Genomic DNA, 27,805 nt, shown 5'->3' with positions numbered 1-27,805 from the left:
CATAATAAAAACATAAGAAATTTATTAAAAGTTGAAGGCAAAAACATAATTTCAAAAGATTTAGACCTATGTTAAGCGTGATAGAGTATGGATGCTTTCTTGAAATTCAAAATCAGATCCAAGAGTATCACTTTCAGAATGTTCTAAAAGATTGAAGTTACTTTTAGTTGTCTTGGATGAAACAGTCACTGATCTACTTTCTCTCTTGAGAGAAATGTGGTTTTTCAAAGACTCACTTTTAATTGGTTCATCAACCAAAGAGCTATTTTGCCTGATTCCTTTGCTTTTCCGGTTTACAGGTGAGTCAGAGCAGGAATGCAGGTCCTTTCCAGGCTGTTTCTTAGCAGAGTGTTTTTTGGCATATTCACCTGTTTTGGTCATTTTCTCTGAAGAAGATCTGCTATTTCTAGACAACTCATCTTCTTTTCTTTGACTTCCAGTTCCAGAAATCACATCTACTGAAGGAGAACATGTTCTAGCAATGAATTCTTCAAAAGACTCTTGTCGTTGCTCAGTGACTTGGACTCCTAAGTTGTCTTTGGAAGTTTCTAAGGCATCCTGAGTAGAAAGTGGGACATGCAAGGAGTCAAGAGGCAAAGGAATTCTAGCATCACCTGTAATTTTCTGAAACTGGAGGGAAAAACAAAAGAAAATAAGACAAAAATTAAGTAAAGAATAAAGCCAATCATTAAAAAGTAGAGTCCAAAACTTCAATGTTATTCTGTGATCTTATTATTAAGACAGTCAGTTGATTATTCAAAAGATTTTAGAGCCACTTTATTTCTAATTGCCACGTGATTCCCAACTTCACTTCACTATATCCAAGGCTATGTCCACTATATTTTCAGACTTTTGTGTTTGGGGGTAATTATTACCCACTTCCCTTTCCCTCTCATTAAAAACAATGATGAGGGGAAATTTTCCCTAAGAAAATTAACTACTTTTCTATTCTCCAGCCACATGTAAGCTGTATTCAATTTGTAACTAGATTGTGATCTCAAGTTGTCAGTTCCTAGGACCCATCCGAGATTGAGACAGGAGATGGGGGCTCCAAATAAGGTTAGAGGAAAAGCAGACAGTTTTTCCCCTCCCATTCCCGTAACTGGGTGATTAACTATAAAATATTGCCTGTTAGTTCTATCTGGATTACTTATTTTTAAAAATTATCTGTATCAGTACTTGTACCTTCATTAGTGTTCCTTCATTGTAAGCTGACTGCATACAAATAGAAACCTAGATGAAATATGAATAGAATAGACATTTGTACAATTTAAAATTTGGAGTATTTTCTCTAATGCATCATTTCTTTCTTCACTGAGGATAGTTTGCTTTAAGTCATAAATTTTCAAAAGAAGTTCCATTTTTCTTATTTACAACAATACAGTATCATAAAATAGGCAAAAGTGCACTAATCTCAGATTTAGAAAGGACCCCAAAAGAGGTTTCTAGCTCCCTAGCATGTGAACTAAGACAGATTGTTGTTATTTTCTCTGACTTGTTAACTCCCTTCTTGCTAATCACTCTCAGAATCATTAAGTTCTGTTCTGTTCACTCACTTGGATATTTTGCATTTGTCCTAGGGCATTCTGCTTTGATTCTGTTTTTTCTTCTGCAAGTGCCTTTTCTTCTTTAGGTGGACTACAAAGAGTAGAATTCATCTGGGGACGACCTAGTAAATGAAAATCTGACTGATCTATACCAGCCATTGTGGCAAGCTGCCCGAGCCTGGACAAGAGGAGTAAAGGAAGAAAAGGCAAGGGTTATGATAGATACAAACGAGCAGCTTAGATTTCCCCGCACCTACAATCAGGAAATACTTCTAAAATCTTAAAAGCCAATATCCTACTCCAGATTATAAGGCTCTAGCTCTCCTAAATTCTTTCCATATTCATGTTCTGGCACCATATCAGGTCACTCAATCCTTTAAGCACTCCATCTCCCCCCAGCAATGTGTTACCATTTGATTTCATCTCCTCACCTATTACCATTTAAACAATGTTAAATTACCATTTAAACATTGTGTCACCAGCAGCTTCCACATCTATCAGCCACCTCATCCACTATCCCCACATTTATCCCCACAGTTCACCACCTTTCCTACAGTTTCCAAGAATGTGTTTGTTCCTTCCCAACACCAGCCTATTCACGTATGAAACATTACTCCATCAATTGTCAATTTCAGTTTGTTCTTTTGGCATCTTCTTTCAGCAAAATCACCCCTGGTTGAGAACCACTGATCTATATAGCTATACTGCCCTGCAGATTAGTAACAATTTTTTATGTCTAGGACAAAAATAATTTTAATTCAAATTTATTTAACAAGCAAAATGAATAAAAGGTAGGAAAAGTCCTATGCACTCTGGAATATTTTCACTTAAAATTACCTTCAATTTAGTCTTTACCAAAAACTATACTTATTATTCTAATAAGTGCCAAAACATGTATACACGCCTTGTATTCATCTTTTGTTACTGGTATATGTTGAGTATTACAATTTTAACACAGTTTTTTTCCTTTCTTAAAATGTGTATACATGTTTTTGGTACCCTTTGTACAGGTTACTCTTTTATAATAGGCTCTCTATTCTACCAAAGCAGGTTTACCTTTTGCATTTCTTTTAAAATTTAATTCCCCATTAAAATAAAAATCAACTACATTACCTATAATTACACACTAATTATGACTATGGAAATGATGAAAATTGCTCAACTTCCTCAGCAAACTACCATTACAGTTGTGAAGACAAGAACACCATAGGGAGAAATGAACCAACCCAGCATCTTTAAGGAGATCCAAGAAAGCATGGAACTTCTGAAAAGAATTCTCAATGCTGCCCAAAACACCTTCATCATCCAGGATCATGTTTGTCAGTGACTGTGCATGAAGGGCTTCAGACAAAGAGAAATTTATATTTCTTAACTGTGCATTTTCATGTTCCAGCTATAAAAGAAGATTGAAAATGTCTGACATGATTTTCTCTCACTGTCATTCAAAAGAAAACAGTTTTTAAGTAGCAAAACTAAAATAAAACATTTTAAAATATAGTTAATTTGTAATTAATCTAACTTTCCACCAGTGAAGACAGAGACCCTATCATATAATAATCAAAATCCAGAACTACCCAACAATGTATCCTATATAACACTTAGGTGGTATATAAATAAACCAAAGTTATGGTTTTATTAATGAGTTTTCAAAAGAACACATTTCTAACTGGTTAAATTCATAATGGATCCTCATTCTGCATTAGAAAATTAGCTGCTTAAGGTTTCCCTTAAATTAGAAAATGAAATACAGAGTCTGATTTGAACAAAGCATATTACAATTATACTCAATGTTAAGAAAATTAACTTCAGTGAGCAAAATAATTAAATGTGTAAGTTTGAAAGTTCCTAAATCATACCCAATTTATTAACAATATGATTACCAATATTCTCCTTGGCTTCTTGAAAGTATTTACTCCCTTGATTCGCCCCATCAATTCATCTAAAATCACACAGTTGTATAAGCCCAACTCTAGTATTTTTCTGAAAGGCCATTTTGTTCATGATGCACTTTTTGCCTTAAACAAGCAGGTACTCAATATTTATTGAATGAGTGTCTGCCAATCCAACATACACTTTCAGAAATTCCTCCCTAAATTTACCTTGTAATAACAAATTATATTTATATAGAACTTTGTATAGTTTATGCCCTTCTTTCATGCACATTAGCCTAATGTAATTCTCATAGTACCTATTTTTCTTTCATTTCATTCTTAGCAGTTTTCTAATACCTTATACTTATCTCTTTATATGAATCACTCACTTTCTTAATACACTGCCAATAGACAGTGTCATCATGTCTTTTATGTTACTGTATACATACAGTATAAGAATAATATGTGCTTAAATGGAGGCATCACGAACAGAAAATAAGCTAGTCATAAAAGCACACACACAGTAAAAAGTAAGATTTTTATGTTTTTAAAAACCTGCTTTCTGTAAGTGTGTATAGTTTAAAATCAAATGAAAATAAAGCCAAAATGCTCTCCGAAGTACAAGAAAAACTTGTTTACCTCACTGATTCGTTGGTCAGCCTTAAGCCTTATTACTCTTTCCTCCTTTAATTGCTTTAGGCACTCTTCCAGTTTTTCCTAGTGTGAGGAAGTAGAGTAAATATTATAAACAATTCATAGTACGATATCCAAATGCCTTTCCAAGTATAGATCTTATCAAAAATTTAGGGGCAGAGCCAGAATTGAACTCAGATTTCAGGATTACAGTCCACTAATATAATATGCTAGTGAAATTAATTATCAAAGTTTATCAAATGAGCATAGTAGAAATTTATTTATTTTCTACTCTTTCCAAAATAGATTTGTGGGAGCTCACCATACAAGGCATATGTATATAATATAGTAAGTCAGAAATAAAAAAATTAAGGCCAAGAAGGGAAAATTCTATTTTTATTTGTGGGTCCGTTTAATAAAGGAAGTCCTATTAACATAATACACTTGAATTATGTAATTACAGATTCAAATACATTTTCAAAAAGTAAATACTTTTAAAGCACTTTACTATATGCCAACCACTGTGCTAAGAGTTTCCTAGGTGTTAAATAATTTAATCATCAAACCCTATGAGGAGGGGGCGGCCAAAAGGCTCAGTTGGTTAGAACGTGACCTCTGAACAGGGTCGCTGGTTCAATTCCCACATGGGCCAGTGAGCTGTGCCCTCCACAACTAGAATGAAGACAACCAGCTGCCGCTGAGCTGCCAGAAGGGCAGTCGGATGGCGAGCTCTCAACAACAAGGTCACCGGTTCAATTCCCACGTGGGATGGTGGGCTGCACCCCCTGCAACTAAAGATTGAAAACGGCAACTGGACTTGGAGCTGAACTGCACCCTCCACAACTAAATTGAAGGATAATGACTTGGAGCTGATGGGCCCTGGAAAATCATATTCCCCAATAAAAAAAAAAAACCGAAACAAACAAACAAACAAAAAAACCCTATGAGGAAAGAATAATTAATTCCATGTTATTTTACATATGAGAAAACTGAGGCAGAGTAGCACAGCAGCACACCCAAGGTCACATCATTAATTTAGTAGAGCCATGTTTAAATTCAGGAATTTGGATGCTATTCCTGTTCACAGAAGTAGTAACCCTCCCACTCACCAAGGTCAATAAAATGGAATGGACACTAGTAAGCTCCCTTACAATTTCCAAGAACTAAGACACTTAGGTCCTGAAGTAAGGGACACTACTAGTGGTACACAGAATTCTAAGGTAGCCCCTAAGATTTCCTACCTGCTGAAATACACAAACCTCCCAGTGATTTAATCAGACAGTAATCTAGGTGCTGCAGTGAAGGGATTCTGCAGATGTAATTAAGGTTCATCAAATCAGCTGATCTTAAGATTGGAAGATTATTCTGGATGAACGTGACCTAACCAGAAAGCCCACTAAAAGGGACCAGCTCTTCCTGAAGGTTTGTAAGTACAAAAGGGACGAGAGGCAGATTCTCTGTTGCTGGCTCTGAAAAAGTCAAGTATGATCATGTGGCAAGGAATACGAGGGAGGCCTCTAGGAGGTAAGACTGTCCCTTGACTGGCTTTTGAGTTGGGCTCCTCTGGAACAAGCCCGCCTCCCGCATTCCACGTGGGGGGCTCTTCCCCAACACACATGTTGGTGTGTCAGCACCAACCATCACCAGCCCTCTTTGTCCCAGCAGGCTTTGCATGAATCTTTTTGTACATTCACAGCTTTTAACATACGTCAAAGTTTCAGTCCTTCAGCCTCAATGAGGTGTTTGACTACTTGGGAATATTTATCTAGGGTGTCACTCAAGTCAGTTGCCTGTCTTAAGATTTCTGGAGCTCCTGTTATTACAGCTAGGGTTGGCTGTAAGCATCAACTGAGAGATATGTCCTTCACCTAAAAGCTACATGTGAAAATCAATTCCTAGCCTTACATTTGCAGTCCTTATATCAATATGTCTTCTGCTGGTCCTGATGTAGTCCCCGTTTCTAGAATTCTTTTAAGCATTTTGAAAAAATATTTTTATAGATGAATACTCAGGTTAACCTAGTGGATGTAACCTTGGAACTTCCATGATTACCCACTTAAAGATCAAAGTATTTTATGCTGTGTGCTTTTTAGTTGTTAGTGCTGTGAAAGCAAAAATGTTTTCTATATTGGCGCTCCTATTTTACTGGGCATCAAGGAATGTGTGCTTATTCTGGAAACGGACTAAAAGGTATCCTGTTCTTATAGCATGTTAAGTGTTTGTGCAGGTTTGCTTAAAACCCTTTCTGTATAAATCAGTTCATTAGGTTTTCTGATGGGGTAAGGGCTCTGCAATTCCTTCTTCCTGTCAAAGTCTTCCTACCAAGACGGTGTGTTACTGGTCAAGCTCAGCAGGAATAGGAGACAGCAAAGAGCTACTGGTCATCTGTCTGCTTTGATTTAGTACACTGGCTTAGTACGATGCTTGACAGAACATTATTGACCATAAAACACAGATATCACATCTCTAGAAAGAAGAAAAATAATTCAATTTCCAATGTGTACTTTAGATTTTTTTTTTTTTTTTTTTTAGGTAAAAAGAAGCTGTATTGACTTTCCAATTGGCTATTTTGGTTTTAAAGGATGAGATACAGGCTATGTGTTTTCCTGTACTGACGTTGCGGTTATTAAATACTTCTGTATCATGAAAAAAAAAAAAAAAGCTTGTCTACCGACTGATGGGCAGCTTTCCTATCAAAAGGAGGGAACTCTGTCCGACAACTACAGGAACTGAATTATACCAATGACCTGAAAAAGCATGGAAGTAGATTCTTTCCCAGAGACTCCAGATGGTAACACAGTGAATGACATCTTAATTTCAGCTTTATGAGACTGATCACAGAGAACCTAGTCATGCCGCTGTGCCTGGAGTACTAATCCAAAGAACTATGAACTAATAAATAGGTGTTATGTTAAATCACTAAGTTTATAGTAACAGAAAATTAATATACTATTCAACTCCCAGATTCACGAACAAAATAAAAGATTATTATTATTTTAAGCCACTGTCTTGGATGGTTTCTTATGTAACCATAAATAAACAGAATATCTATATTTATTAAAACAAGCATATTTTAATATTTTAAAGGCTTTTGAATAATCACTTAAACAAGGACTTTTATCTTAAAAGTTTAGTTTACCCCTGGTGTGTATGTGTTGAGGGGAGGAACTTGATATGCCATCATGGGGAGAGGAAACTGGCACCATAATTTTTAGTACATACCAACCCTACATACAAGAATTTAAGCAAATCATCAACGATGTGCGCAAAGATTTATCTGCCAACATGATGTCATAGGACTGCTTATAACTAAACCAGAAGTAGGCTAAAAACCTCCAAATTGGGATTGATTTAAATAAAAATAGCACACCCATATGAAAGAATGCTCTATAAAGCTACTAAAAAATGATAACAAGACGCCCCACCCAGAATAAATGAATGGGCTTCAGGAGTTCCAGATTCAGAATATACCTGTGTGTTTTTCTTGGGAGATTGTCCATTAGCTTTATCAGATTCTCTGATGTAGAAGAGTATTTAGTGACATGACAAAATGTTTTTGATATCTTTTTAAGACAATAGGGCAGATTAGGTGTATGTACATGCAGAGGTGGCTTTTATTTCCTTCAATAAGTTTTTTATTGTTTTCAAATATTTGCTCAATGAACATAAATTTTTTATATGTAGAACATACGTTTAAAAACTTAATAAACAGTCTAATAACTTCAAATTCTTTAATATTTCATTACCAGTTAAAGCCAGCCAAATTTTTAATGAGAAAAAGGAAAAAAAAGTAAAATTACTCTATTTACAAAATGTTATCGATATTTAAAACTGATTTCACATACTCTAAACAAATAAGCAAACAAAAACCCCCATCACAACCAGAGAAAGAAGATTAAAATACTTCATTCTTAACTAGTTCTAAACAGCATGTTAAGTGCTAATTATATGAAATAGCTTCTCCCTCTAGTGGAGGGAATTAGAACATAATATTAAATTTTTATGAAAAAGTGTTCCCTATTTCTACAAAGTAATTCATGTTCCTTAAAAGGAAATATGGGGGCATCTGGATGGCTGAGCTGGTTAGGGCGAGAGCTCTGAAAAACAGGGTTGCTGGTTTGATTCCCACAAGAGCCAATGAGCTGTGCCCTCCACAACTAGATTAAAGACAATGAGCTGCCGCTGAGCTCCTGGATGGGGTGCCCGATGGCTCAGCTGGTTAGAGCACCAGCTCTCAACATGGTTGCTGGTTCAATTCCCACATGGGATGGTGGGCTGCGCCCCCTGCAACTAAAGACTGAAAATGGCGACTGGACTTGGAGCTGAGCTGTGCCCTACACAACTAGACTGAAGGACAACGACTTGAAGCTGATGGGCCCTGGGGAAACACACTGTTCCCCAGTAAAATTAAAAAAAAAAAAAAAAAAAGAAATCAGAAGGTAAAATCGCTTGATATTCTATTACTTACATAAGATGAATGATACGGTTTGGGAGTAATTTTTCTTCCTGTCATCTGCTCTCCCCTTCTCCCTTCTACATATTGGTTAGTTAATATTTTCTTGGAACAAACCTCCCATCATATCTGTATCAAATCTTATGTTCAAGTTATTTCCATTTAACACAATCAATCATTTCTCACATAATCATGGGATCCATACCCTGTCTTTTAGTGGGCTACAAAATATTCGATTGAGAGGGTTTATCAGTCCACACCAATTATTCCTTTATGGTTAAACTTTTCAGTATTATAAGACAAAATATTTTTATGCATGAAGGCTTTTTCCCATATTTTGCATAATTTTCATCCAATAAATCAATAAAAATTAGTTTGAGATCAAAGCAAATGAACATTTTTAAGGCTGAGGTACCTATCTCCAAATTGCTTTCCAAAGGATTTCTAAAGTTTTATACTGTTAATGGCAGTGTACCAGTTGGTATAACCTCTATTATAACTGTTGGCTCTCTTCCTCACTTAAAGTGCAAGATATTTAAGGGAAAGTAGTGCATTTTAAGCATTTATTCCCAGCACCTGTGCCCAGCACAAAGCAGACAGTCAATGAATAACTGCTGAATAAGGAAAAGGCCTGCCAATACAAGATTTATGTGTGTGAAAGAATGTGTGTTTGTCTCTAACTGGATAGGTGAAAATTTGCCATCTTCCTTAAATGTGCATTGTTTTTTTGCTTATAATTACTAAATTTCTCTTTTAGATTACATTAAAAAAAATTCAGATTCTCTGGGGCAAAATCCTGGCCCTAACCCTTAGCTATATAACCCTGGACAAGTTCAGTAACTCTCGGTCTCAATTTACTCATCTGTAAAATGGAGAGGAGTTCCCACATCATAGGACTCTTGTGAGGATTACATAAATTAACACACATATAACACTCAGAAGAGTGCTAGGTACATAGAATATGTTCAATTAATGCTAAGTGATGAACATGTGAATGCAAGCAGTAGCGAGAGGCTTAGAATGAAGTATAGTTGACACCTGAGCAATGAGGGTTTGAATTGTGTGGGTCTACCTAAAGGTGGAGTTTTCAATTGACACGCATAGTTCAAACCTGAATTGTTCATAACTGGTGGTTGGGAAACCACATATGTGGAGGGCTGACTTAAGTTATAGTAGTCGGATTTTTGACTACGCAGGCGGTCAGTGGCCCTATCCCCACGTCATTCAAGGGTCAGATGTAGTCTCATGCCACTGACACATAGAGACAACCACTTCTTGAAGCAGATTTTCAGTTGTAAAATAATATGCATAATGAAGTGCACAGAACAAAACTGTCAGTGTTACAAATAAAAAGATTACCTACTATATAACTACCATTCAAGTCTATAAGTACTACTTGCCAGCATCTCACAAATCCCTCATATCCTTTCCCCATCATAAGTCCCTCCTCTCCTCTTAGAGTTAAACACCATCCTCCTTACCTGACAATCATTTCCTTTACATGCACGCATCCCTAACAATATAGTTTTGCCAACTTTTAATTTTATGTGAAGAGATCATATTGTATGCAGCCTTATTTATCTTATTTCTTTCACTGAACATTATTTTTAAAAATTCATCCACATTGCTGCCTATAGCTCTAGTTCAGGGGTGTCCAAACTTTTTTCAACGTTTTTTACCAAGGGCCATATGTGGTAAAATACACAAACAGCCGGGCGACTCACTCGAGATGAAGTACGTATTGCCTCACCTGGTTTATGTAAGTAAACTAAACATATTTTTGGAATTTGCTGCGGGCCAGTTAAAAATGGACTGCGGGCCACAGTTGGCCCGCAGGCCGCAGTTTGGACACTCCTGCTCTAGTTCATTCAATCTTATTGCTTTATAGTTCTCCCATTGTAAGAATATACATAATTTACTTAATTTTTAACTCTTAATGGACAATTTGGGAGCTGAAAGGGTCCTCAGTGTATCTTGAATCAGCTCTTTCCTAGTTAGTTTCTAACCTTCTTGGTCTTCCCCAATATCTATAATTGCTTTTAGAAAAACAATCTTCTAGCCGCCTGATGAAAGCCATAAATAACAACAAATCTAAAATGAGAATAAATGTGAATTAGACACTTCTAGAGTCTGGTCTGTTACTCTGCAACTTAGAATAAACCACTTACATGCCATAAATTGTAGGTGCTCATTTATAAGATGAAAGGGGTAATTAATTCTACATGACTGATAGATTCCTCCCACTGTAATATTTTATAATTTTCTAAGTACTTACCCTAAAATTTCTCTATATTATAATTATTTTTAATTTAAAAACTGAAAAATCTGGCTTTTTTGAAAATCAAATAGTAATCCCTATAGTCCTATAATAATTGGATAAGTAGTTCTATCTAAATCTGTCATATTTTATATCAAAAGAAAATCATATTAAGTAAGTTTTTAAAATTAAATGTGCACTTTGTAGCACAAAAACAGACAAGGTCCCCCAAAAGATTTTTCTCTTGTTTACTACAAATTATCAACTCTGCGTTAAAGTTGAAATAATAAATACAATATTTTTGAGGTGCAAAAATTTGTTATAAAAATCAATTTTTCTTTTCTATCCATATAAACTGAAGTATGGAATGACATTAGATGTGAAGTTTATTAGGCAATATAATGTAGCTTCTTGAGATTTTTTTATTTTAGGAAAGGAGAATATCAACATCAAAACTTTTTTACCAACTTTACTTTTGTTAAAAATAAGGTCATAGTTTCCTCTTATAGAGAGTTCAGCTAGAAGTGTTAATTTCCTGATCTGTAAAATAAGAGCACTGAATCAACTGACTACTACATTCAGAATCAATTTCTTAGAGTTTATCTTATGATTAAAAAGTTCTCCATAAATCTATTATGTCGTATGGTTGTAAGGAAAAGAAAATATTTTACTGATGACATGTTTTGATTTTTACTTTTTAAGAGTTCAAATGTCCACCTTTCACCTTGGTCTAAGCTAAGGAACCATTCAAGGGGATATGACACAGATGGGAGTGGAAAACGGAACCTTTAGGGAAGCTGTCCAGTATTGTAATCAGGCTTCCACCAGGTAACAACTATAGTGTGAAAAATAATCTCCTATATATCTTTAAAGCGGTAACTTTGTACCTGTAATGCTTCTTGTTTTAAACTGGTTTTCTCACGCTCTTCTGGAACACTTTCTGATGAGTCATCGACCTCTTCGATTTCCGAGGAGGAAGGACTCTCTACTGTCACAGTCACTGGAAAACCTGGTTGCTTAAAGAAAGAAGACAAGGAGTATAAGCGATAACATAAACCAGATACCAAATATTAAAGGACATTTAACAAAAGTGATCTGAGTTATCAAGTTACTATTTATAAATCTCTTTCATTGCTCCTTAGTCTAAAACAAGAAATGACAAAGTAAAATGACAGTAACTTATTTTTGCTGGCTTACTGTACAGGATTCTGTTACACATGGTTAGGATTAATATTTGGAGTTGCCCATATTATTTTATTAAATATCTTTCCCATAAGCCAAGTGAGAAGCCAGATTAAACATTTTTTTCTCATATGAACTTTATACTGCAGATAAGAAATTTATTCTCTATCACAGACACAAAGAGTCTACAAGAAAATGTAGTTTTTAGGAGGAAAATCCATCAATAGGGGACTTACAAAGAATTAGAATATAGAAAGTTAAACATTAGAATTTAAAAAAATAAGTCACGTACACATACACAACTAAAACTGACTCATCAAAAACCTCATCTTATCATCCTTAAGCTAAACTAGTGTCATAATAATACAACTTTCCTGCCAAGGTTCACTGCCACTGGAATGTTGTTCATTGTTTCCAAACATTTAATAGTGGACCTGGTCACAGTCCCATAAAAAGTCTACAGACCACCAAGAAGTGTGCTGGTAATACACAACTGCAGAGAAGACAAGTCACTGGGACGTCATTTTGACCACAAGCAGCAAACCCTACAGAACAGGAAGATCCCAATAGTAGAAGGAGGTGTGCCCTCTTCTCCTGGGCACGCAGGGGCAGTACTGACACGCAGCGTGCTCTCCGCTCAATCTCAGTGGTGCTCTATTCCAGTCTAAGAGAACTGGGAACGAGAACCAGGATGCATCTGCTACAAGACCAGGAGGCAGTATGACAGGGAGCACGTGTGGTTTTGGTGAGAGAGGAAAAAGTGCTCTGAGAAACCAGAGGCTTTGAGATTTGTGCTTTATTTTGGCTTCAGGATCTGGAACTTACATAGCCCTCAAATAGCATTTCTTTAAAGCACAACGACGTTCCTGAATATGACAGCTCCATGTATCTGGTCAGAAATGGTAGTCAAGTTAATTTCACTGGGTAATAGCTAATTTATAGGCAGGAGAAATAGCTTACTGTTTTACAGATAAAATCACAAAGCCCCCAGTGTGCCCTACCCAACTACAAAGTGGCATTGAGAGAGTGACCTGACAACTTTTAAATGAATTATTTTAGGGAGGGAAATGTTTCTTGTAAAATTCTGTTAACTCTAAAAAGCAAAGAGAATGGTCTTCCACCTTTCCCACTTCAACCCCCTATACATTATAAATATGATAACTACATACCTGCAACTGATTATATATATCGCGAGTTTTGATTAATGGAAAACCCCTAAAGAAATATAAACACATTAAGTTATATTTTAATGGAAATACATCATCAGTTAACCCCAGTTAATGAAACTTGTCAGGATTGTGTACAATATCCATATAGAATTATGTTTAAAAATAAACAAGTTCAAAATAAGGACCTGGAAGGCTCTGCTATGGAGAAAATGGAACAGAATTTAGCAGATTGGCTTTGTGATACCTCTGAACTGCGAGGCACCTTCAGTTCCCATGTTGAGAGTGGTTGAGATTTCTTTAACTGGTGATATTAATCATGCTCAAATTTATAGCTCCTTATGACAAGGATGTACTTGAGATTAGTAAGTGCCTCAAGAAGAAGATATGAAACCACAAAATTAATGTGCAGATGAAAAACTAATGTGCAAAGACTGGGGCCTCAGCACTATAGTTTATGCAGTAATAATTCACATCACCATTTGCAAAAAAGTAGTCAATTGTCCAATGGAGTCTACAGACGTTAATTTAATGTGAGCAACTGAACAGATATTTTATATAGTATCCACTTCAACTCCTATTTAACATAAATTTTGTTTTCTTAAGCAATTGTTAATCCCCAATTTCTTGAATATTACCAAGTAAGTCGTGTGAAACTAATCTATAGCAATCTAATTCACTAGCAAGTGTAAAGTTATATAGTTCAACACTTTTAAAGGACTTTTACACTTCTATGACAAAAATTACTATGAATAGTTATCTCCTGGGTAAGCAATCAGCTAAGACTAGTTAAGTCTAGAGTGAGTCACTAAATCCGCTTCACTAAAATGAGTTATGCCAGTTGGCTGAGTTAGATTAAGTCTAATCCATACCTTCTCATCCATTCTACACTAAACTCTTCCCCATGCTTAAAATGTTTTTCCCCCCTTTCCTACACATCCAAATTCCTACTTCTGTGCTGCAGGACTTGGCTCAACCACCCGCTTTGATGAAACCTTTCTTATCTGCACAATTAGAGATAATTTTACTCTCCTCTTGACTCTCACAGGGTTGAATCTATTATGACACTCAAATAACTTTAAACTCCAATTAAAATTCTTTTTTCTTCCTTAAAGGTGAACTAGCGTGTTTCCCCAAAATAAGACCTAGCCGGACAATCAGCTCTAATGCATCTTTTGGAACAAAAATTAATATAAGACCCAGTATTATATATTATATTATATTATATTATATTATATTATATTATATTATATTATATGACCTGGTCTTATATCATATTATATAAGACCCGGGCTTATATTATAGTAAAGTAAGACCGGGTCTTCTATTAATTTTTGCTCCAAAAGACGCATGAGAGCTCCTCTATAGAAACCACCAGAGACCTCCCACATAACAGAAGCTCCAAAATAAAGAATTCTGAATGACTAAAGATAGGGAATAAAAATACTCTACCTGTTCCTTTTTGCGCGTTCTGCAGTACGCCATGGCAGGAAACCAGACACACCAGGAGGTAAAGGTTTAGGAGAATATTCTTTACCATGGGACTGTTTTCTTCCATTAGCTACAGGCTTCTTTGTAGCCAATCCTAAGTTTGAGAAAGCATTAAAAGAAAGACTCAAGATGCACTAAAGGTCTATAGAGCAATTATCACATGTGCACACTTTTAAAAGAATACAAATAGGCACTTGACAATGGTGTCAAAGCCATTAAAGACAGGATCATTTTGTAAAAATGTTTTCACATAGGCAGCAATGTCTAAAAAGTTCTCTACAGTAACAAGTTATCATTTTAACTAAAATACAATTATGAGATGTGCAGAATATGCACAAGTAAATAAATATATTCCGAGGAATGAAAAATTATACATGATACATTATGTATCATGTAGAAATACTCCGTTTACTGAATCTCAGAATACATTGGGCATTTCTGAATCTCAAGAATAGAGAAACACAGGTACACCCAGGACTCCTGACAAACAGAATTTTCTGAATTAGACCAAAACTTCAATTTAAGATTAATTTTTCTATATAAAAACTATCAAAGTTATGAGGTTGAAAGTTCCTGGGTGGTAGGTGAGTCAATATTACTCTCCTATACGTCTGTTGGCCTTTATTGCACATTTGATTTCATATAGAAAACACAAAAGAAACAAAACCCACTGGACAAAAGAGCGAAATGTGGACACTTATTCTATATTTCAATACTAAAGAGTCAAGTATCTTCATATGAAATATTTGGTAGCAAAAACTACCCTATATGTTAATACATTATTTAAAATAAACCATATATTAAAATTCATATTTAAATATTTTCTATGTTACTGAAAACAATATAGGTTTGTAAAAATGGTTATATTTATTCTTCAAATCAATCTATTTTACTATAGAAGATCTACTTTAGCAGCATTAGGATGCCATGGAATGAATATTTCATATAGTGTAGCTTATTGATAATCACAATATGATTCTTTGTTATTTCTCTGGATAAATTTACATGCCTCTTAAATATACAGGAGCTTGGTTCATGTTATGCTATTAAATTTGTTATTTAATTATCCTCCAGCAAAGAATGTGTGTATGTAGTTTATATATGTATACCTTTTTCTTTACTTTCAGAAAGTAATGCAAATATATCTGTAATTAAAACCAAAAGAATTTATCTTGTCAGGAGACAAAAAAAATTCTAATAAAAGTTCCATCTTCTTTTTGTACACATCGTTACAATATGACTGTGACACAATTCAGACAATCATTTAACCCCTAAACTTACCTGGATCTAACTATATAGCCAGGTACTGATTTGGCTTACCTCTATGTCTCCAAATAACTGAGGCAAATACAAGAAAAAAAAGCCCAAGAAATAAAATAAAATTACTCTTTAAAATAGCTCAGTGAGCTCGTAAACTTGTCATATTTCCACTTTGTTTAATCATGCTAAGTAAGAAAAATATTTTTGCTTTATTCTCATTACATGATGCCCTGCTACATACTAGCAGGTACTAAAATTATAGAATTCCTAACTTGTTTTTATATATATATGTATATATATATAGTTCTAATATTATATCAAACCTCCATATTAGACACTTTAAGAATGCTTTATATACGACACAAATTTTTAATAATAATAATTTGTGTGCTATCACAAACTCAACTTCTTTGTATGTATTATCTGACTACTAAAATATCATTGCTTTGAAATAAAAATTGGTAGGCAATTGTAAGCTTTCGATTTAATAAACACCCTTAACCACTACTACTTAATACATTATTGACAAAACAAGTTGATTAATGGAGAATCAAAATCACACGTTTTAATAGTAAAAAAAAAAGTTGTATTTATGAAGACGTTTATAATAGCATTTAAAAAAATGATTTAATGTTTAGGTTTATTTTAAATTTTTCACTAATTTAGAAAATTAACCAATCAACTCAATGAAATCTTGTAAATGCAGTAAAAAGTACAACTACAAATCATATAAAATTTTAATGTAACATACAGTGAAAAGAATGGCCAATTACATTTAAGCAATGTGGAATTATGTTTATAGATAATAGGAAGGAAAAAAAGAAAATATAAATATTGCTTAATGGGATAATGAAATTAGAGGTGCTTTCTACTTTTATTTCTATTGTTATACTAATATAATACCTTTATAAAACCTAAACAAAAATCTTCAAACATATGTAAAAGAAAATTGTGGTAAAATAGATGTAACATGAAATTTACCATCTTAATCATTTTTTAAGTGTATAGCTCAGTGGTATTAAGTCAAACAACAATTTTTAGAAATTTCAGGTAGCAGCTACATAAAAGATTATTGTTAACTGTTTGGTGATCTTCATGTATCTGGTATATAACTAAAGAACTGCAAACATTTTTCTGGGAAACTGACTGATTATAAACCTAAAAAATTTGTTTTGCTTCCTTTATATTAAACCTTATGCTTTACTGTTTCAAAATTTATATTTACTCACAAGAAAGGGTGAGGTTCATATTAGATTTGGTTTAACTAATTCCACTCTGCCATTCATTCTTATCACAGAAAAGAAAAAAAAGGTATTTGTGACTAAAGATAACGTGTTCTAAAAAATAAAAGTTAAAGTCTCTTTAGAAACAATATAAAAATATCAGTTGAACTAGATTATACCAAATTTACATATTCAGGAGAATGTGAAACTTACGCCATTGGTTGTTAAAGGGTTTTATAAAGATTTTTTTAAATTACATTTGGTCACAAAATTATAGGTTTAATTTTAAAATTCTGAGTTACCTATTATTTGGAAAATTAAATATACATTATAGCAAACATTTACAATTTCTTTTTCTAGTGTTCTATCTAGGGTCAATAAACTTGTTTGCAGAGTTCTTTCATAAGGACTACACATTAAGTTTCTTATTTTATCATTAAAAGAAGCAAGGTGCTACCTGATTAAATAACTGTAGGTTGGAATATCCAAGGAAGAAGGGAATAAGGAAGGAAAAAGGAACTAGAAAGAAATTTTGTTTCTTATAGCACAGAAGGATAATTCTTTATTTAAAAAAAAAATCATCACTCAAAAGCACCACTGCTATAATTATCATCAAAATACACCCCAAATTCCAACTGCGAAGTATTAGAAGTAATCATCAACCAGGAAATATATTCAAAGTAATGAACTTTTTATGAGACAATAAAGTAGGTTAATTAAGAAAAAATATAAAAATATTAGTATCTCTTTCTTAAATTTATTATTTCTACATCTACAAATTCTCATGATCTGTATCAGAACAATTATATTCCTTCTAATATAGATACTTAATACTGTTTGTTACCATCAATGTATCATACAATGAGATTTTAATTTTAGTATATCGAAACACATAAAAGGTATAAGTTCTAGTAGCATTAAAAAGCCAAGATAGAAGGAGTTACCAATTCTAATAGTAGCTTTTCCTTTTCGACCACTTCCCAGAATTATAGTTCTCTTTTTCTGTCTAGCAATTTTAAATGACTCCTTCACTGATGGAGAAGTTATCCACTGATACTGGAAAAGAAATAATAAACACTCTATTTCAGAGAAAGGTAACTTATGAGGGTTTGGTCTTAATTGGAAATTATTAAGATATTTTAAGTTAAAAGGTTTGCAATCTGCATTTTTGGGACCCCAAATTAAAAATACACACAATATTTTCAAAAACAGAAAAGCCATTTAATTTGACTAAAAACTTTAAAGTACCTTGATAATTTTATTTTATTAGAAAAAAGAAGAAAAACAATCGATAGAAGAGAAATTCTTAGAGAACTAAAATATGTTATACCTCTGACGTGGCACTCCTTCCATTCTGGAGAACTTTTTTGATAACTGCTTTCATCACAGAATGATCTAAAGTAAAATAAATTGAAATTATAGTAATTGTTCCCTAACAAGTGGCAACTCCCATTTAAAAACAAAAGCCAAACAAGACTTTGTATTAAAAAACTATAAGATTAGGAAAGTAAACACATTAGGTTTTAAAAATTGTCAATACACTAACAAATTCTTTTTGTTTTGCTACTTGTTAATCAATTAAAAAAAAAAGGGGAGACATACCAACAAGTGGATTTTTTCTTATATCCAGAATGACCAGAGTTCTATTGGTTTCAAGGGCTTTTAGTAAAGACTTTGCTCCTTCATTGGTGAGGCCACACTGCTGCAGGTCAAGAGCTATTGATGAAAGACAAGCGGTCACTTGACAACTCTATACAGATTTAATGTATAGACAACTCTCACTTATTCATGTGTGGAAGATTCCTTCGCAAGACTAGTCATAGCAGGTTTTTAATATTATGTACTGAAAGAAAGTTTTACAAAGTATATGCACATACATAATGCAAAATTCAATAAAAAACTTCTTGGATATGCCATAATTATCCTGCCTTTAGTACCAATAAATCATCAAACATTTTACAATTAAAGTTGAAGAATAACTATAAAATTTATGAATGAAAAACATCACAAAATAAATTTCATTTCTTAACTAGAAAGGATGCTAGTGGCAGCGTAAATCTGATAGGCAGAAAATGGGTGGAGCAAAGAAATCGTACTGTATTCTTTTGATCATGATCTTGAGCTCCAAATCATTGTGTTTTGTTTTTTTAATTGAAGTTTATTGGGGTGACAATTGTTATTCCAAATCATTTTTGAAACTAGTGAAAAGGGAAAAACAAAATAGAAGAAATATAATAACTGTTAGTTTTAGGAAAAAGGCAAAGAAAAGAAGTCTCAGGGGAACTCAGAGGATGACAAATGCAAAGAATGTATAAATATATGCTAAATACACTAAAAGCCTCTATATGCTAAAAGCCTATCATGAAAGAATGATGGTCAAGAAGAACTCTCTCCTGGTAAAAGGTCACATAAAGAACAGAACAAATGATCATGAATGCTAGTAGTTCTGAGGCTTAACAATCTACTCATTTAAACCAAAGGGATCATCACGAAAACACTGGTGTAAAAATTACTACATAAGAGGAAATTATCATGTGAGCCTTTTAAAACAAGTGTTGCGTTTACTATTACATTGAAATAACTGGAGTCTTTCAAAACCTCATGACACACAAAAATAGCAAGTCAGATACGATGTAACTCTTACAAACTCTTACTACAGAAGAATGGACACAGGATATAATTAACCACCTAGCCAAATTAATAAACATAGCCAGTAAATCTCGCTAGGAAATCAAATGAATACAGGTCAAAACAATAAAATGTGACTGTTCAGCTATCAGATTAGGCTAACATCATACAACAAAAAAGCCTTTAAAATGTGTATACCCTTTAGACTCAGCAACTCTTGAGAATTTATCCAAAGTATACAATTAGAGATGTAGGCAAGGATGTGTATCACAGTACTGTTTATAGCAATGGAAAACTGGAAATAGCTTATGTATCTAACAAGAATGAATAAACTATACTAGGGCATATTCATATAATGGAACTCTTCAACAGTCACTAAAAATGATGTGGTAGATTTACTGACTTGTTAAGATGCTCATACTATCCTAAGCGAAAAATATTATAACCCCGCTTGCATTACAAAAGGGTAAGGATATTCATTTTTGTAGTTTTACAGTTTTTAACGTGACAAAAGCCAGTATTTGCGAGGGTACAGGCCTCACACACACAGTTAGGGTGGACTATAAATTGGTACAGCATTTCTGGCCAGCAATTTGGCAACATACATCCAAATTCTGAAAAATATGTCACACTTAGTCATTCTACTTTCAACAACTTATTCTACAGAAGTAATCCCAATGGACACAGAGATGAATATACGAAGGGTTCACTACATGTTTCCTCACTACATGTTTCCGAGAGGGAAAAGCACAACCTGTCTAATACTAATTGCAAAGAATTGATAAACTATTGCACGTCAATATAATGGAGTATCACATGATACAACAGTAAGTGAAAAAGCAGGGCTATGAAATACTAAGTATACTACGATTCCATTTTCGTGATTTCTAAGTGTATAAATATATTTATAGAAAAACAGACTGAAAATGCTTACACTAAAATGAACTAATTATGTCTGGGTATTAAGATCATGAGTAATTTTTTTCTTGTTACTTTGTATTCTCTATAAAGAATATATGCAACTCTTAAATAAAGTTTAAAAGCATAATAAAAGCTATAGGAAAGAATGAGGCTTTTTATAGAAATTCCTATGACAACAGTATTATGCCAAAAACTAATATTTAATATTAAAAAATTCAATATTTTCAATTTTGTAATTTACCTCTAAGCCATAAATCCTCACTAAGAGATTCTGCAAAAGCATTTGCGCCAAAGTCACCAATGAGTGTGTTGCAATTCAAAGTGATGCGCCTCAAGCCAGCCATACAGTCAAGATCAGGTCTCCGGTAACGAAGACTCTCAGCCCAGGTTTCCTCATGTCTTCTCATGGTCTGATACTGCAAAGGTTTAATAAGAAGAGAATAAGACGCTTAAATAAGGAAACAGGGAATGCCAGGAGAGTCGACTGGAGAGGTTAAACAGTTGATTGTGGGTTAAGAGTCCAGTGACCCAGATTCCAGCCTGCCAGTGATTAATTAGATATAGCCACTGGGATGACCTTTTGCTGATTAGTTACGTAAACTTTGACAACTCATTATATTCTATGAATTTTATTCTCCTTATCTGCCAAGTCAGGGAATTGGTTCTATCAATGATAAATTCTATCATTGCTGAGGCTCTAATTTCTATCATTCTGTCTTCCAGTGGTCTCCAAACACTTGATTGGATATCCTACCAGGAAACTTTTTTTTAACGAGTATCTTATTTATTAATACATACCTGAAATTCTGTGCATATATTTTATGTACACTATAAACAACACAGACATTTTTCAAATGATACAAAAACAAATGTAGAGGTTCCAATATTTTCGTCTTTTAACTCAATGAATCTCACATACTATTTAGGCTATGAACACCAACTTCAGAGGCCTGGAATATGCAAAGTCAGTTTGAAATGCCTTAGAGAATTGATGGCTTGATTTTTAACCACAGGTATTGTCAGAAAGACATATTCAGTTCTCTATATTGGTAAAATAAATTTTGTTAACAAGCAACACTGACTTTAAAAGAAAAAAATCTTATTATATTCTTGAGCAAGACTCGAAGTTCCTGTGACACTCTAAAGGCAAATCATTAGATTATTCCTTATTACTAAAGCAACAAGAGGAAATAACACAAACACTTACATAGTGCTTATTATGTGCCAGGCACTATTTTATACAAATTAGTTCATTTAATCACATAATGAGGAACAGAGTTTAAGTAACTTGTCTGTCCACGGTCAAAAGCAAAGAAATAGGAGAGCTGGAATTTGAACCTAGTTCATTTGGTTTCAGAATCCTTGCTCTTGAATGTTTTCTTTACCAGGGGTCAATGGACTTGCTCTGGACAGCACAAAGGTAAATTTTTCAGCTTTGTGGGCCATCTAGTTTCTGCTCAGGGTGAAAGCAGCCATAGTTACTATGTAAATAAATGGGCGTGGCTGTTCCAAAAAAACCTTTTATTTATAAAAACAAGCGATGGGCTGGATTTAGCCTACCGGCCATAGTCTCCTCATCTCTGATCTGTACCATCAAACTATTAAAAAGGCTTATGTTCAATTATTAAGTAATTTTAGGCCTAAATATAGTAGTTATAACCATTGTAAAGTTAAGACATTATTTAATCAAACTATATTTACAAAATGCTAATATAGTGATTTTTATTAGTTTATAAATTACAGCAGTTAACAATACATATTTGATGCATTTATGTCTTTTGAAGGCCTAATAGCATAAATTTTCTTCACAATATCACAATAAACGTTTTCAATAACTAAACATACATGAAAGTATTATTTATAATGTATTATGTATTACGTCTCTGATTTCAAAGATTAAGTGGACTACTGTTACTAAATGGTAGAACCGCAAACTGAAAACTGGTCATATCTTTAAACAAAACTAAAACTGCAATTACATGTATCAAAAAACAGAAATAACTGCTTATTGTATCAATATATTAATGTGCTTCAATCACATACTATGATTTCATGAAAGTTTAAACATAAATCACCTTTAAGATCTTGGCCATGTGATCTGCTCCTCGCCATGTCAGATTACACCCCGTGAAGTTTACTGTCTTAAGAGTGACAGAGTTCTTTATACCTTGACAAATAACTTAAAAAAAACACACACACACATACAGTTAGATGAAGAACCTATACAGTTTGGCCAAACCTGATTTACTCACTTTTCATGAGTCTATTGGAGCTTTATAGCTGTACTCTATAAAAAAATCATTATCTACAATCTTCCCGGACAACAGATGGCTAGGTGCATTCTAAAATATGTCAGTAACAAAGTGTTATTCCAGTTGATAGCAACAGTTTAATTCTATTTAGATGCTAAATTGAACTCTAAATATTGCAATCTTTATCTCCAACCACTCAGTATAGTACTGTCTACCTTTTGAGACATAAGAAAACCTAAACAGCATACGAGTCTTCCTATTTTCATTTCCTATAATCTCATTTCGATTATCAATCAACAATTTAATGTCAACTATTATAACCCAGAATTTTATTAGGTGCTATGCAATATACTAGAGCGACATAAGACAGAGGGTCTCAAACTCTCTGATCCCTCAAATTGAAATGCAGACTTCCTTACCCCTCCAGATCACGACTGAAAAACAGTGAACACACCAATTCTTCAGGGCCCCAGTTAATAGTCCCTTTCTCTGTGATTACTTCCATGGTACACCCCCACCAAAACCACTGAGTTTGATGAACTTTTATATGCTCTCATAGCACTCTACATATACTTCTTATTTTAGCACATACCATAGTGCATTATATGATTACATATAGGTCTTTTAACTATTTAATGATGATGGTAGTTTTCTCTTTACATCTTATTATTTCACTTCCCATATTTCTTGAAGAGAAACCATAAAAAGAACAAACAAAAAAAACAGAAAGTGCAAAATATTATATAGTTGTGTAGCTTATGGCTTAACACAACCTTAAGTAAAATTAGTTCTGAAAATATAGAGCATGAGAAACTTTCATGGTACAAGTGAGACTGGACCAAGGTTTGAGCAGGCACAGGATACAATATAGAAAGAGGCAGCACCGAGAAAAGGTACAGATAGGAATTAACATGGTCTGTAGGGAATCATGAGGCCAGAGTGATGGGAAGAGACTTAAACAAGATTGAAACTTACTTTCTAAACCTCCATCTCCAATTGGACAATTTGCAAGAGACAGGTGCACCAAAGCAGCTGATTTATTCAATCCCTTCAATGGGGAGAAAAGGTTAAAAAAATTATTGGTTTAGGTTCCCCAAAATGCAACTATCAAATGTTCTCAGGACACGATGAAGAAGGCTTACTTTTGTTAAAATAGTTAAGTCTCTCTCTCTCAGAACTAGTCCATTTAACTCCAGATTCTTCAGAGCACTTGATGCACTTAAACAGCATTTAAGAGCTTTACATAGCTGGAAGGTCACATCTTTGTTTCTTATAGCAGGAACGCGACTTCTACAAACTTTATTTCTGTCAGAACCTAAAGAAAAATTATTGTGGTGTTAGTGATTTCAATCAGAGATTTTATCATCATTAAAAAGCATCTGCTCTGTGCTAAGGCATAGAAATGATTGCTCTTAAAAGTTCTCTTTAATAAGGAGGGACACACGTAAACTCAAAACTTCAATCACATAAGATATAAAACATAAACTATGTGCGTAGACATTCCCACGGAAGCTGAAAGTTATATTTCAGTGATGGCTTCAAGATAACGCTGAAGTTGAATCTAGAAAGATGACAATGGCTACAAAGTCAGAGTGGGAGGTGCATTAACTGCAAAGGGAGCATCAGGGCGAAGACTTCCAAACCTGACACCTGCCGGACACTGGCAATATTGCAGGTGGGGATGAACAAAGGCCAGGTGTGGAAGAGGGAGAAGAGACAGAAATTAAAATAGAATGGTTGGCTGAAGCAAGCTTGGGAGAGACTATGGCCTTTATCCCACAGGTGATGAGGACCAGGGCAACTACTGGAACAGTTTCCTCTGCAGGGTAGAAAAAAGTGCTCCTCTGCTATAATAACTAGTTAGATAAAGGGAATGATTAGAAAAAGCACCCCTTCCTCAGGGCCAACTAGCCCCCTGAGACTTGGCAAAACACAGCTCAGATTTCATACCTCTGTGCACAACAAAAGCTGAGCGAACCAACATGCACTCATCCTGTGGGAGTGGGCCATTATAAGCATTATTTTAAGCATATCTTTTCATTTTAGACGATCATTCAAGACAAGTAAGCAGATGAATTGAGAGAAACTGAGCTCAGAGGCAGCAAAACCAGCTAGAAGCTTCTGCAATAGTCCAGGTAAAATGTAATTAAGGATGAAGAAACAAATCTAGGACATTAAAATCTACAACCTAGACCCACTGGACGCAAGCGATAAAGGTTCAGTGAAGGAACTCTGAAGAGAATGGTTTCTGCAATACATTTTTCTTACATTCAGTGTAAAATATTAAGCAAGATTAAATACAGTGGCCTTGACTCTAAGGTCCCTTCCAACTGGAATTTCTTTTGATTTCTAAGGTATTACTTTGGTTAAGTCCCTTCAGAGGCAGAGAACAGTTCCTACACCTGAATGAGAGGCAAAGAATAACCTGAATAATCTAGTTCTCTTATCTAGGTGATGCTGAACTGTCCTTGCAGGAGAGATAACATATGGCACAAACCCCAGAGCCTAGAAAAGGGCCAGGCACATGACAAGTGTTCAGGTTTTTTAAAATAAATCAATTTCCTTTCCTAGATCCTCACACCCGCCCTCTCTGCTGGCTACTTTTTCTCAGCTGGTAAACAATTCAAGTGTGTCCATCTAAAAAAAACATTCAGACCTAGATTTTCTGGATCTTCTTTGTGGATCACCTCAATCCTCTCCCATGTTTTCAAACACCTGTCCTCCCATAGAGCCCAGATCTGTACCCTGGGCTAGACCTGTCTAGCAGACACATTTGGATGTCCCACAGGCTGCTTTTAAAGCATCAGATACGAAGATCCTCTCCCCATTCCCCATCCCTTTCTACTGTGTTCTTCGTGTCACAGATGAAGTGCTGCTTTAAACTGTCACTCAAGCTTGCTGCCCTCCCTCTCCTATTCTGTCTTCTGATCTCTGTAACCCAGTCCTCCCTACCTGTACCTTTTATTGGGGCCCTTAGATGACAAGTTGCCCTCCTCCCCATCAACTGCCTTCCATATAAACGTGAGCTTCCAAATCAAAAGTCCATCTCATCATCTTTGAGTGGTTCCCATAGCGCAGAGAACAAACATCCAACCTTTTGACAGGACAAACAAGGCCCCTTCCTGTTTGGCCCTCACCAGGTTTCTAGTCTCAACCCTCACTTCTTTCTCAAACCTGAAGTTCTAGTTCTGTACCTTAGTTTTGCCATATATCCTTTATGTCTCAAGCTTTGACGCAAGCAGCTCCCTCCTGCCATCTGAGTAGCTTCTACACTTAGAATGGATGGCACCTCCTCCAGGAAGCCTTCCCTGAAACTTCTCTTCAAATATTGTCTCTGCAGCACCATAACTCACTTCTTCCAGAGTACCAACTACCGTGCTTGTGTTCACTTGCAGCCTCCCCCAGTAGAAAGGGAGATCCTCTAGAGCCTGAGCCTTGTGTCCAGCAGTGCTTGGTGCTGACTGAGCTCACTCACGTGCCAGGATCCTTTATACACATAACCTGCAAATTCTAAGAACCCATGGAAAAAGTGGTTTTCAATGCCATTTTACAAGTGAGGTGATTGTAGTTCCAAAGTAACCTGCCCAGGTCAGAGTGTAAGCCCTGGAATTCAAACCATAGGCTGCATTCACACCTATGCTCTTTCCACTGTATAACGCTACTACTGAAACATTTTTCCCCCTAACAGATCTCTGTCTTAAAGTGAAGTGAAAGTGTGGGATGTATCAATTTCCCAATCGCTTTGTTCTACGTTAGGCAAAATCATTCAATAAAATAGGTAACATCTGTCGAATGCTTAATGAGTCCCGAACTGTGCTAAGTGCTCATTAACTCGGCGAATCCCTGCAACCACAGCAAAGAATGGGTCCTGTTGAGCCCAGGTTACAGTTAAGAAAAGAGACCTAGAGGCTTTAAGGGACTTGCCCAGAGTCACCGAGCTGGTAAGCCTCCTAGGCCGCACGCACCGTCCCCTGGATACACACCCCGACGCTGGGCACCCGTTCCAGCGCCCAGGTTCCACCTTGCACCGTTTAAAATCCCGCTTCACGGCACCAACACTAGGGCCATTGGAAGCTGGAACTACAAACCTATTTCGGCAAGCCACGGCTGGAAGAAGCTTTTGATCGAGACCAGGGGCAGATCTTTATTAATCTTGAGCGTGCTCAGGAGCGGCGCCCAGTCCACCAAGCGGAGGCGGTCGGCGTTGAAGTCCAGCACGCCCTCCCGCAGGCAGGCGCGCACGGCGGGCAGCGGCACCGAATCCTGCAGCGCGCACAGGTACTCATAGTGGGAGAAGAAGTCGGCCGCGCTGTCGCGGCGCAGCTTCACCGAGTCGATCATGGCCAGAGGGCAGCCTCGGAGGACGCCGGCGGTGGAGGCGAAACCCGCACCCGCCTAGAACTCCAGGTCGCTGCCTGGCCCCTCGGACGCCCACAGCTCAGCGGCTGCGGCACGTACCGTGTGCGCGAGCAGGGGCTCGGCCAGCACACGCAGGGCCCGGGGCCCGAGCTAGGCCGCCCCTCAACACCGCGCTCGCGCGCTAACCCCCGCTCCGCGGCGCAGGCCGTTGGCGCCCGCCTCATCGCTCTCCGCAGCGCGGGGCAGCGTTTCAAGCCGGCGGGCGGATGCCCGCGGGGGCGGTGCGCCAGTGCGTCAGCGCGCTCGCCGTGCGTCGGCACGCAGGCCCCGCCTCTCGGGGAGACGGCGCCTGAGACTGAAGGGCGGGACGTTCGAGGCGAGGGCGATGCGAGAGGTGTGTGGTTTTAGCAATTTGGGGTTTCCGAATTTAGGAATTGGGAATCCGAATGAAAGTGTGATATGGAGGTAGCAACGCATTTTCAAAGGTAGTCTGGACTCCTCGTAAGTATCTGTGCTGCAGCGCCCGGGAGGGTACAGTTAAAAAGGATGTAGAAACGACTGT

The 27,805-nt window shown here is 35.9% G+C and overlaps 1 protein-coding gene across 4 annotated transcripts; it reads right to left on the bottom strand.

Moving 5' to 3' along the window:
- Positions 1-27,526, bottom strand: CEP78 (centrosomal protein 78). Of its 4 annotated transcripts, XM_019736701.2 has the most exons (17): positions 26,973-27,366; positions 24,027-24,199; positions 23,860-23,932; positions 22,708-22,811; positions 20,874-21,048; positions 18,686-18,799; positions 18,414-18,478; positions 18,028-18,139; positions 15,921-15,938; positions 14,562-14,694; positions 13,113-13,158; positions 11,649-11,777; positions 4,058-4,135; positions 2,774-2,940; positions 1,557-1,725; positions 1,186-1,233; positions 1-630 (listed from the first exon to the last, which is right to left on the bottom strand). In XM_019736701.2, the coding sequence occupies exons 1-17, from the start codon at positions 27,223-27,225 to the stop codon at positions 67-69; spliced, it is 2,421 nt and encodes an 806-aa protein (XP_019592260.2). In that variant the 5' UTR covers positions 27,226-27,366; the 3' UTR covers positions 1-66. The 4 variants fall into 4 exon arrangements, with proteins under 4 accessions (XP_019592260.2, XP_019592261.2, XP_019592262.2 ...); XM_019736702.2 differs by lacking the exon at positions 15,921-15,938 and having other exon boundaries at positions 26,973-27,526; XM_019736703.2 differs by lacking the exon at positions 1,186-1,233.
- Positions 27,527-27,805: the final 279 nt, after the last annotated feature.

Source organism: Rhinolophus sinicus, linkage group LG04 (genome assembly GCF_036562045.2).
Source record: "Rhinolophus sinicus isolate RSC01 linkage group LG04, ASM3656204v1, whole genome shotgun sequence".
Lineage (NCBI taxonomy): Eukaryota > Metazoa > Chordata > Mammalia > Chiroptera > Rhinolophidae > Rhinolophus > Rhinolophus sinicus.
Note: the sequence above shows the minus strand (reverse complement) of the source record. Positions and strands in the feature narration are given on the sequence as shown.

Excerpts from the sequence above, each read along its gene's own strand:
- CEP78 (XM_019736701.2), bottom strand. The coding sequence starts at position 27,225 with ATGATCGACTCGGTGAAGCTGCGCCGCGACAGCGCGGCCGACTTCTTC. Across the intron at positions 11,778-13,112 it reads ATATATATAATCAGTTGCAG|CAACCAGGTTTTCCAGTGAC; the intron begins GTATGTAGTTAT and ends TCTTTCTTTAAG. Across the intron at positions 1,234-1,556 it reads GACAAATGCAAAATATCCAA|GTTTCTATTTGTATGCAGTC; the intron begins GTGAGTGAACAG and ends TATTTCATCTAG.